This window comes from Malania oleifera, chromosome 6, assembly GCF_029873635.1.
Source record: "Malania oleifera isolate guangnan ecotype guangnan chromosome 6, ASM2987363v1, whole genome shotgun sequence".
Classification (NCBI taxonomy): Eukaryota; Viridiplantae; Streptophyta; class Magnoliopsida; order Santalales; family Ximeniaceae; genus Malania; species Malania oleifera.
Window position 1 is genome coordinate 69,650,998 of NC_080422.1, and position 10,411 is coordinate 69,661,408.

General features: G+C 34.1%; 1 protein-coding gene across 2 annotated transcripts in view; it reads right to left on the minus strand.

Moving 5' to 3' along the window:
• LOC131157927 (protein REDUCED CHLOROPLAST COVERAGE 2) overlaps positions 1 to 7,541 on the minus strand; it is a 30,689-nt gene extending 23,148 nt beyond the window's left edge. Inside the window, exons 1-9 of one of the 2 annotated variants that reach the window (XM_058112395.1) lie at positions 7,069 to 7,541; positions 6,732 to 6,992; positions 6,362 to 6,423; positions 6,152 to 6,244; positions 5,061 to 5,133; positions 4,518 to 4,940; positions 501 to 565; positions 271 to 402; positions 43 to 84 (exon numbers count right to left, since the gene is read on the minus strand). In XM_058112395.1, the coding sequence (XP_057968378.1) occupies positions 43 to 84; positions 271 to 402; positions 501 to 565; positions 4,518 to 4,940; positions 5,061 to 5,133; positions 6,152 to 6,244; positions 6,362 to 6,423; positions 6,732 to 6,801 (960 nt within the window). In that variant the 5' untranslated portion in view covers positions 6,802 to 6,992; positions 7,069 to 7,541. Of the gene's footprint in view, positions 1 to 42; positions 85 to 270; positions 403 to 500; positions 566 to 4,517; positions 4,941 to 5,060; positions 5,134 to 6,151; positions 6,245 to 6,361; positions 6,424 to 6,731 lie in introns of both variants that reach the window. The other variant, XR_009137351.1, reaches the window with a different exon arrangement.
• Positions 7,542 to 10,411: the final 2,870 nt, after the last annotated feature.

Consider the following 10,411-nt stretch of genomic DNA (forward strand, 5'->3'; position numbering starts at 1 on the left):
TGTTGTCAAACTATGAACATGCATATAGTAATATCAACTTACCTTATTGTGCTCTGTGAAAGCTTTCGTGAGAGCTTTGTATGCCTGCCAGCAAACAATAACTTAAGCCATTATGGTCGAATTCAACTCTACACGAACAGTACACAGCAAAGACAGAGATGAAATCAAGAAAAAGATGTAACATAAGGGAGAGGGGTGTAAGTTCTGCAAGAGATGGATATAGACAAGATAAACTCCCAGGACGAAACTTGGAGCTTAGTTTGAACTTACAGCGTCAAAGGGTCTGCTTATTTGCTGCAGCAGACAAACCAAAGAGTGACTCAGAAGAAGATGCTTTCCTGCAGGATAGAACCCTTTTAGGGAAGCAACAATTGTCATTGGCTTCCCACTACAAACTCGAGTCTGCATTTGCATACACCCATGGCAAACCAATATATTTTAGCACGTGAAATATGACAGTGTGATTGCAAGAAACTAAGCAATCAAATATGATTCCTCACATCAATTTTAAAAAAATCATCGACTGTTTTATCCTCAAGAAACGGGCGAGTGGATCTCCGAATATCTGCAACAGAATAAAAATCATAATTCAAACAAAACAAAGAGAAAAACAGAACAAAACAAAACCCAATTCAGCTTTATAAATGGCAACCCCTAAAAAATTAACACACAACGGCAAGAAAACTAACCACAAAAAGTTTCAATTTTTAAAGGTACTTTTCCCATTCCCAACAGTACCAAACTGGATATAGTAAGAAAAAAAAAAGGGTGGAAACCATGGTGAAGAACATGTGAATAGGCATAGAAGCATGGGGTTAGAACCTTGATTTTGGAGCCGTGTGACACAAATTTGTATTATGTTTTCTCCAAATTTACACAGTTTGAAAGCTTAAAATCCTTACTCCCAAATGCAGCATTAGTTTCATTGAGAAGCCATAGTGCAATTTTCTGACTAAACCAATTTGCAGTTTAACATAATCAGCAGAAAAGTCAAAGAGCTATTACTTAAAGGTAAGATAACGAAAATGCCCCTGACTCTCATAGTTTCATTAATGTACATCTTTCCATGGAAAGTTTCATGCTAACCTGCTACCTACCAAATATCAATTTTTGGCAACAAACAATAAAATGTTGGAAATTTTACATATATGTGTGGGTGATCTTCATAATCACATGTGTGTATGCCTATATATAAATAATTAATTAAGTATTAAGCTATATATTAACTAATTAATATATATATATATATATATATATATATGAAGGTACATTGACCAAAGTCAAGTGCCTTATTTATTGTTATGTAAGATACAATGACCAAGTCATGTATCTATGATGGTTAATGAAAACTCTCCCAATCAAGATACATTGAAATAATGGAGATGCATTGACCAGAGTCATGAATCTCCTTAATTTGTGTATCATTAAAGAATGTATTACATTTAATCGAAGTACATTCACCTTGGAGGAAGGAAAAGGTCATATGTATGTTATGACTCTTTGATGGATTGAGTCTCTTATGGATATCTATATAAAGGGCTCTTGGTCCCTCTCACCACTCAAAAATTAAGTTTAATCGAATCTCCATTGCTAAGCCAAATATGAGAGTAAGGGGAGAGAAGATCAAGTAGTATTCTGCATAATAGAGACTTGATCAACAAGAATAGAAGGAAATAAGAGCTAATTGCACCGAAATTCGATTGTCTCGCTGAAAATATCGTAAGGTATATTTTGAATTTCTTTCCTTATCTTTACTTGATCATGGTTCATAAAATAAGCTGAAGATCCTTCTTATAGAAATTTTCTAACATGTGGTATCAAAGCAATAAGGTTGAAGCTTATTTTATGAACCTATAAGAGTTACTTTACATATAAGGATACCTTAAAACACTATCAATCATTACGTTTTTTATCAAATTGGTAGTCACCAAAGTGGCATCCAAATAATATGATTCCAATAGGATAAAAGGGAACTAAAGATTTCAATTTCATAGTGGATACCCATAACCGGGCGTATTATACCTAACCTCTGGTTTAACGAAGCTATGGTCGTTACTAGCAAAGCCAACAGTTTTTTCTTTTTCCTCCATTTGAGAGAAAAGAATTGGAGCATTTGTTTTTGCCCCATATTTAATACGTTTCTTAAGTTTGGTTGTATCTTGCTTTAATTTGGAAAAATAAAATTAAAAAAATTAGGGCATTTAAAGCCATAAGGTATTATGGAGTAAATCAATGGCACGTTATTATCTAACCCAAAGGAAGGAAATAATGATGCAATAAATTATTCAATGTAAGTACAATCAAATGTCATATTAAGTTTTTTAGTGACTCTTGACATGTTTTTAAGTTACTCTTGGTTATTGTTTCAAATTCATTTTTAGGCTTGTCTAATATTCTAGAGTTGAAGGGTTCCAATTCTCAATAAGGAAGGAATGTATTCTCATTTTGTTAGAATATTTAGACTTAGATCTATGTATCCATGTTGGTGAAATTCAAAAGTCGATTGACAAGTTTGACATAGAGATGGGTCTTATGAAAGTTGCAAGTGTTCTAATTGTGTTGATTAGGAACAATTTCAATTTCTGATAAGGCATTATTAGATACACTAATGGCAACTTTGATTGTAAAGAGATACAATAGGGTTAATGATGTGCGAGAGCACATAATGGAAACTAGTGTGTAGAAAAAAGAAATCCATAATCAGCTAATAGAAGCTTCCTTCCAATAGTATCTTAAGGTTCATGACACCATTATTTCTTTCAAAGGAAATAATAATAATGAATGCATGTCTAGAGATCAATGGGAGCGAGTTTATATTTTTGATTTTATGTATGGATGGTATTTCTTTAATTTCTAAGAACCTTGTAACGGAATACATAAGAGATGCATCGTTATGTTGGACATTGAAATTTGTCGTAGTAGGTTTAAAAGAATATCTAATTTTTCTCTAAAGACCTATATTTAATATTTTTTTTTTTTTTAAATTTTGAAAGGTTTAATATTTATAGCCCCTATCATGTAAATTTACAGATTAATTGAAAATCAAAGTTTTGCCAACGAAAGTAAATGAAAGCAAATAGAAAATATTTCATTTGCATTTTCAGTTGGAAGCATGAATTATACTCATGCATATACTCGCACCAATATTTGATAAGTACTAAAAATTGATATTGTGTCATGACCTCTCAAGAAATTTGGTTAAGGAATTTCATTTCGGGACTTTGAATAATGAATTTTATTTCAAGATCCATTAAAGTATTGTATGATGATTCTTTTCTAAAAGCAACAAGTGCTTAAGAGTGTCAAAACATATAAAGGTAAGATGCTTGTTGTTAGAGCGAGGATGCGAGATGAAAGGTGTTCATTGAACACATTAAGTGCCAAGATGATGAGTAGACCCATTAATTAGAGTGTTTGTGCCTAAATGCATAATGAGCATGTAAATTCAATGGGTTTGACTTATGTTTTATAATTTATATATGTGCACATTATTGAGAATGAAATATGATGGAAAATGTTTATGGTGCTTCGACATTATTGCGAGACCAGTTTATGATATGAATATAACTAAATAGTTCATATTCTTCCTCGTGATGACATATCTAAATAAATGCTAAGCATGTGATATATGCAAGGAATTAAGTTACATAGTTTACATAAAACCGCCATAATCCACCTCGGTTATTTGTTTAGTTAAGTGTATAGTGAATGTTAATCTAAATAAAAGAAATGTATTTCTTGAAGTTAATATTAGATCAAGTGATAAAATGTTGGAAATTTTTATATATATGTGTGGGTGATCTTCATGATCACATAGTGTGTGTGTCTATATATAAATAATTAATTAAATATTAAACTTTATCTTAACTTATTAATGGATATATATATATATATATATATATATAATAAGACACTTGACTTTGGTCAATGTACCTTCATATGTATATATATATATATATATATATATATATATATACATATGAAGGTACATTGACCAAAGTCAAGTGTCTTATTTATTAGTATGTACGGGTCATGTATCTATGATAATTAAAGAAAAGTCACCCAATCAAGATATATTAAAATAATAGAAATGTATTGCCCAGACTCATGAATCTCGTTAAGTACATTCACCTTGAAGTAAGGGCAAGCTCATATATATGTTTATGACTCTTTGATTGATTGAGTCTCTTATCGATTTTAATATAAAGGGCTCTTGGTCCCTCTCACCACTCAAGAATTAGGTTTGGTCGAATCTCCATTACTAACTCAATAAACAGTATGATTAACAAGAATAAAAGGAAAGAAGACTAATTGCACCGAAGTTTGATTGTGCCGGTGAAAATATTGTAAACTATGTTTTGAATTTATTTCTTATCTTTACTTGATCCATGGTTCATAAATTAAGCTCAACATAAAATTCACGGACATAAAATTTTCTAACATAAAATTCACGACTTACTGACGAGAGAGAGAGAGAGAGAGAGAGAGAGAGAGAGAGAGAGAGAGAGAGAACTCACAGTGGAGCGGCGGCGTAAGATGCGAAAAGGAGAAGAAGTCGTAGAATTGGCCGAGCTTCGGCGGAGGGCACATGGGCGGCGCCGTGTCCCCTTTCTCCAGCGTCGCCTCCTTGGCCAGAGAATCCCCGGAGACGGCGGCGTCCTTGCCATTCTTGACTCCATGACCCCCCTTCTGGACTCCACCGATGGCTGAACCCGCTTTCTTCTCCCCAGCTTTAGACTTTGAACCTGGTTCACCCCCATTATCCGACGCAGACTGCAACGATGCATCGCCGTCGTTGGAAACAGAACCGGGTTCTTTAAGACCCGACTCTTTCGGGCCGGTTCGGCCGCCGGGTTTGGACGGTCCGAAGGAGGTGGTGCAGGCGACGATGTCGAGAAGGCGCCGCACGTGGGCGACGGCGAGCTCTTCAGTGTAGTCCTCTGCGAAGGAAGAACGGCGGATAGTATTAGCTTCGAAGGACAGCGATCTGATGCTGCTACGTTAACTCACTGTGCATTTCGAGAGATCCTGGCCGTTAATATTCGAGTGTGTTTTTTTACCTTGTTCGATGGAGAGGTGGCAAGGTTTGAGAGAGACGATGTCGACAGAATCCTTCAGCCTAGCTCCTTTTACCTACGTCCATAAGGGGGAAAAGGTTGGAGGTAGTTTTTAGGTTAGGGCCTCCACCCTACTATTCACTAGCATTCTTTAATTCTCAATGGCCAAATGAAAGGACATTTAAGTGTAGGGGAAATAGAGTGGGGACTTCGCCCCAAAGTTACCAAATTGCAGGACCGTCCCTGCCTTGAGCTGGCTTACACTAATATAAATAATGGCCATCACCCAAATTATACATTAAAAAAAATTAATTAATTTTAAAATTTTAAATAAATATAAATTTAATTTAAAATTTAAAATTCACGCTATCAAATACTACGAAAAGTAAAATTATGAAAATCAATGAGTGAATAGTCAATAACATAACAGATCTATTCAGAATCGATGATAACTTGCAGATAAAATGCAAGCTTTGCTCTGATGGGACCGGGGGGTTTGTCAAAAGTCGTGGTGGCGGTTTACCTGTAATAACTAATATCTCAACGTGTAGGAGGAGCATGGGCATGTGCTTGTCCCCATCCCATGCTCGACTTGACTTTTTTGTTTTTTCTATGTTTTTTAAGCTTATAAGAAACAAAATATTATACTTAGATACGATTCAATTCCATAACAAAATAATTATTAACCAATACAATGTGAAAGGAACTTACGATAATTGTTTTTCGACACGTAACATACTCGATACGTTTCTACAACATTCGATACCAATTTCCTTTTTGTTTAAAATTGATTTATTTTTTGTGCAACATAATTATTTTAATGTGATGCATTTAAATTAAGTATCTTTGATTTTAGGAAAAAGAATTCCTGGCCATTCACAATTTAATAAATGACAGAAAACTATATTGTCAATGGGGACCCTTCTAACAAAAAAAAACTCCAACAAATGAACCGCACGAAAGGCAAGTCTTCCTTACTAGGTGCGGAAAAGTCTATCAATCCAACGGCACAGACGAGCGTATCATGAAGTCTAGTGGGGCCCGACGGCACATGTTAGCGATGTGAAAGTACAAGAAAATTAAATAAGGTGTACCTCGTGGGAGAAGGAGTAATTGGTCAAATGACAAGTCTCGACGTGGACGGCTAAAAGTTTCCTAACATCTAAGATCTTGTCCGTAGATATGCCCTGCGCGCAACAAAAGAGAGAAAACCCTCAGCCACCAGATCCTGGCCCCCGTTATCCTGCGCTCTACCCCACCGTGTATCGATATCGTACGCACACCACACTCACTGGCAGACATACCTTGAGAGTCACTTGACACTCGTCCGGCGTTTCCACGGTAATCTCGACTACGTTCGGCAGCACTGTAGACAACAAAAATGGAAATTGGCAGGACCAACATTGATAATAGGGTCACTGCTTGGTTGCCGTGAAAGTGTAAGAAAAGGAAAGAAATGAGAAGAAACTCAAGTTTTCATGCAAGAAATTTTCAGTGGGATATGACCCGGCTTAATTCTACCTTGCTTTTCATGTTTTTGAAACAGAAACTACTGAGAAAATAAGAATCAGGTTTTTTGCTTTTCTTTATTTATTTCAATTCATTTTCTGAGCAACCAAACGGGTGTAAAGTAATTGAGCGAAAATTGAATGAAGAAGAAACGACGAACCGCACCTTTCTCTTCCTTTTTCTTCTTTTCTCCCTTGCCTTTGTGGGGTTTTGTCTTCCCTGTTTTTGGAGCCATTGCGCATCAAACAAAAACGATTGGATTTGATTGAAGCTTGATACAGTGGTAGCTAGCTCGATCACCGGCTGGTTCTTCCAATGCTTTTGAATGAAACAGATGCACCCAAGCTCAATTACTGTCCTATCCAAAACGATTCTGAAAGAAAATATCACAAGAGGAATGGCCGGAATCCGCTGAAATCCCAAGCTCTGCAGAATACAGATATATTAAGAAGACAGCAAGCAAACAGCAGGTATTAACAATGTGAATAATATGAACACGCACTATACGATGAAAGCGGGATTAAATATAGGCGAAGTGAATAATTAAAGCGAGAGATCGAATGGAGGATTATTGACTGGAAATGGGAAGGGAACTGTGGGAATATTGCAGTCACATGGCAGAAACGGGGAAAGGGACAATAAACACCGTGGGAAATTCGAGGGCAGAGTTCAACATGAATATAACAAGGGGGAGAATTGAAGTAGTGTGTTCTTGAGCTACTTTACTCAGACAATTAAGGGAAGTTAAGGGGGGTGGACAGGGAAAGGTAGGAAGGGCAGACGAAGGATAGGATATAGAGGAAGGAGGAAAGAGGGAAGGAAGGTAGATAGAGTTTTATCGATAGATAGATAGATAGGGAGATAGGATAAGGTAAACCCGAAGCACGCACCTTCTTGTACCAGTTCACAGGGTGTAAGGCTAACGATTTCAGGCCTCTCATTTCTTTCCTCCCCCAAAACTCGAAAACACCCCATTTCCTCTCTCTCTCTCTCTCTCTCTCTCTCAAATGGGTTGCTTGGATTTATGTTGGACTAATATGAGTGCAAGACAGCCAAGGAAGCTTATTAGATACTTTCTAGGAGTGACTTAATTTGTATCGAACTCAAGTTGAATATTGATATTATTATTATTATTATTAATTATTTCATATTTTCACCCATTACTAAATATTTAGAGGATGTACTCGAACGTTCGATATTTGACGTAGATATTTTTTATTCTATTTGAAAATGAAATGATTATTTTTTTAATAGGCTATTTTGAAGCTAACTATGGAAAAAGATGTCATCTATTAAGTAATTAAATAAATTGATTAATACGAAAATAGAGTATATCTTCCTTCATTTAAATAATGTCACTGTTGTAAAACATGTATATTTATATAGATGACTATCTAAATAATAAGATTACAACATTTGGTATGCCCACATAATGGTTCATTATGTGGTTAACCTTTGGGATACCAATGTATTTGCCTATATAAATACATGTTTTACAATAAAATGATATAATAAGATGATTAATAATATCTAGTTCCTGAAGAACTAGACTGTTGAATTTCTATAATTTCAAACATTTTTATATTCCTCTTTATTTCATTTACAACACGTTATCAGTACGATCAAATCTCTAATGGTATAGCAAGTTTCGTTGGTATTATTGTAAGGTAAGAATCTTGTTTTCTTTAACATTTGTTATCTACATAACTTTAGTTTTTCGACAAACTATATTTATATGTTAACTATATCTCTTATCCTGAGTACGTGTCCTTAAATATTTTTATGTTGGGATATATGTGAGAATAACATTTCCATTTAATATTTACCTAACTTTGAATTTTTATTTTTTTTCAAAGTGACTTTAAGATGTCAAACCTCACAAAGTTTGAATTCGTTGCCCTTAATATTTTTGGAAGAAATTATCTGTCATAGGTACTTGATGCTAAGATTCACCTTAATGTTATAAATCTTGGAAGTACAATTAAAGAAGAAAATCAAGCATCCCTACAGGATCGCAAAGGCAATGATTTTCCTTTGACACCATTTACACGAAAAATTGAAAATTGAGTACCTTACTATTAAGGATTCATTAGTCCTTTGGAACAACTTAAAGAAGAGATATGAACACCAAAAAATGGTAATTCTTCCAAAAGCTTAATACAATTAGATACACTTATGACTGCAAGATTTTAAAACTGTGAGTGAATATAATTCAGTCTTGTTCAAAACTAGCTCTCAATTGAAGTTATGTAGAGAAAAAATTACCGATGATGATATTTTAGAAAAAAACATATTCGACTTTTCATGCCTCGAATGTACTCCTGCAGTAATATCGAGAGCATAATTTACAAAAAATTCTGAACTAATTTCTTATTTACTTGTGTCTGAACAAAATAATGAGTTTTTTATTAAAAAATCATCAATCTCGTCCAATTGGCTCAATACCATTTCCTAAAGTGAATATGACTTTTTCTCAAGGTCATGGTGGTAAAAGAGGTCATGGTAGGAAAAATTATTGGACCCGTGATGATCATCCTTCAAAGTGTGAAAGCAAAGGTGTTGAAAAGACTCAAAGGAAATGGGCAAAGAATAAAAAAAGCTCTGAACAAAATAACAAAGTGCAAAATAATGATAATATTTGTTATAGGTATGGAACAAAAGGTCATTGGTCTCGAATATGTCGCACTCTTAAACACTTAGTTGATCTTTACAAGACATCGTTAAAAAGGAAATGGGAAAAATGCTGAAGTGAATTTATCTAAACCCATTGATGCTAAGTATGAGTCTCCTTTGGATGTTGATTTTGATGTTTCTGATTTTTTTGAGGATCCTAGTGGCAAAATTGATCATTTCATTGGGGATGGAAATGTCTACTATTAAATTTTTTTCATGTTTATGTTATTTTGAAAAATTAACTTATGTAATTTTTTATTAAAAGTTTTACACATAATATGCTTGGTAATATTTTGTTATCTTTCCTAATTCTTAAATTTTACTTTTCATTTACTAGATTATACAAAATAAACTTGATAAAATTGAGGATGACATGTGTTTGGTGGACAGTGGCACGACTCACATAATTCTTCGTGTTAAAAAATATTTCTTACAATTAACATTAGCTGAAATTAATGTTAATACAATATCTGACTCTGCAAATGTAATAGAGGACTTTGGAAGAGTTTAAATTATGTTTCCAAATGGGACAAAATTGTATATTGATGATGTGTCGTATTCTAGTAGATCCCGAAGAAATCTACTGAGTTTTAAAGATATAAGTCACAATGGATACCATGTTGAAACCAAAAATGAAGGAGATATGGAATATCTTTTTATTACATCTACAGTTTCAAACTAAAAGATTATATTAGAAAAATTTTCATGTCTTTCATCTGTCCTATATTTCACAAAAATAAGGATAGTTGAATCAAATTTTATGCACCAGAAGTGCTCTGAGTCTAGAAGTTTTATACTTTGACAAAATCGTCTTGGCCATCCTAGTTCAACCATGATGCGACGAATCATTGAAAATATACATGTACATCCATTAAAGGATTAGAAAGTTCTTTTACCTGGTGATTATTTTTGTACTTGTTAACTTTTTGAGTCGTATCTCATCTTTTATAATGACAAATACAAGGCATTTAATGTTTATCAAGTTTGTGTGCAGGATTGTTGACCTTATAGGTCACGCACGGTTTTGATTATGATAAATACTCATTGCAACTAATGGGTGTTTGAGGTTTTGTACAGGAACTTATATTAGGAAATCACAATACACAAAAAGAGAGTGAAGTTGAAGACCTTTTTCTAATTGTATTGTACTTTATATTTATTCAAAGGTCTAC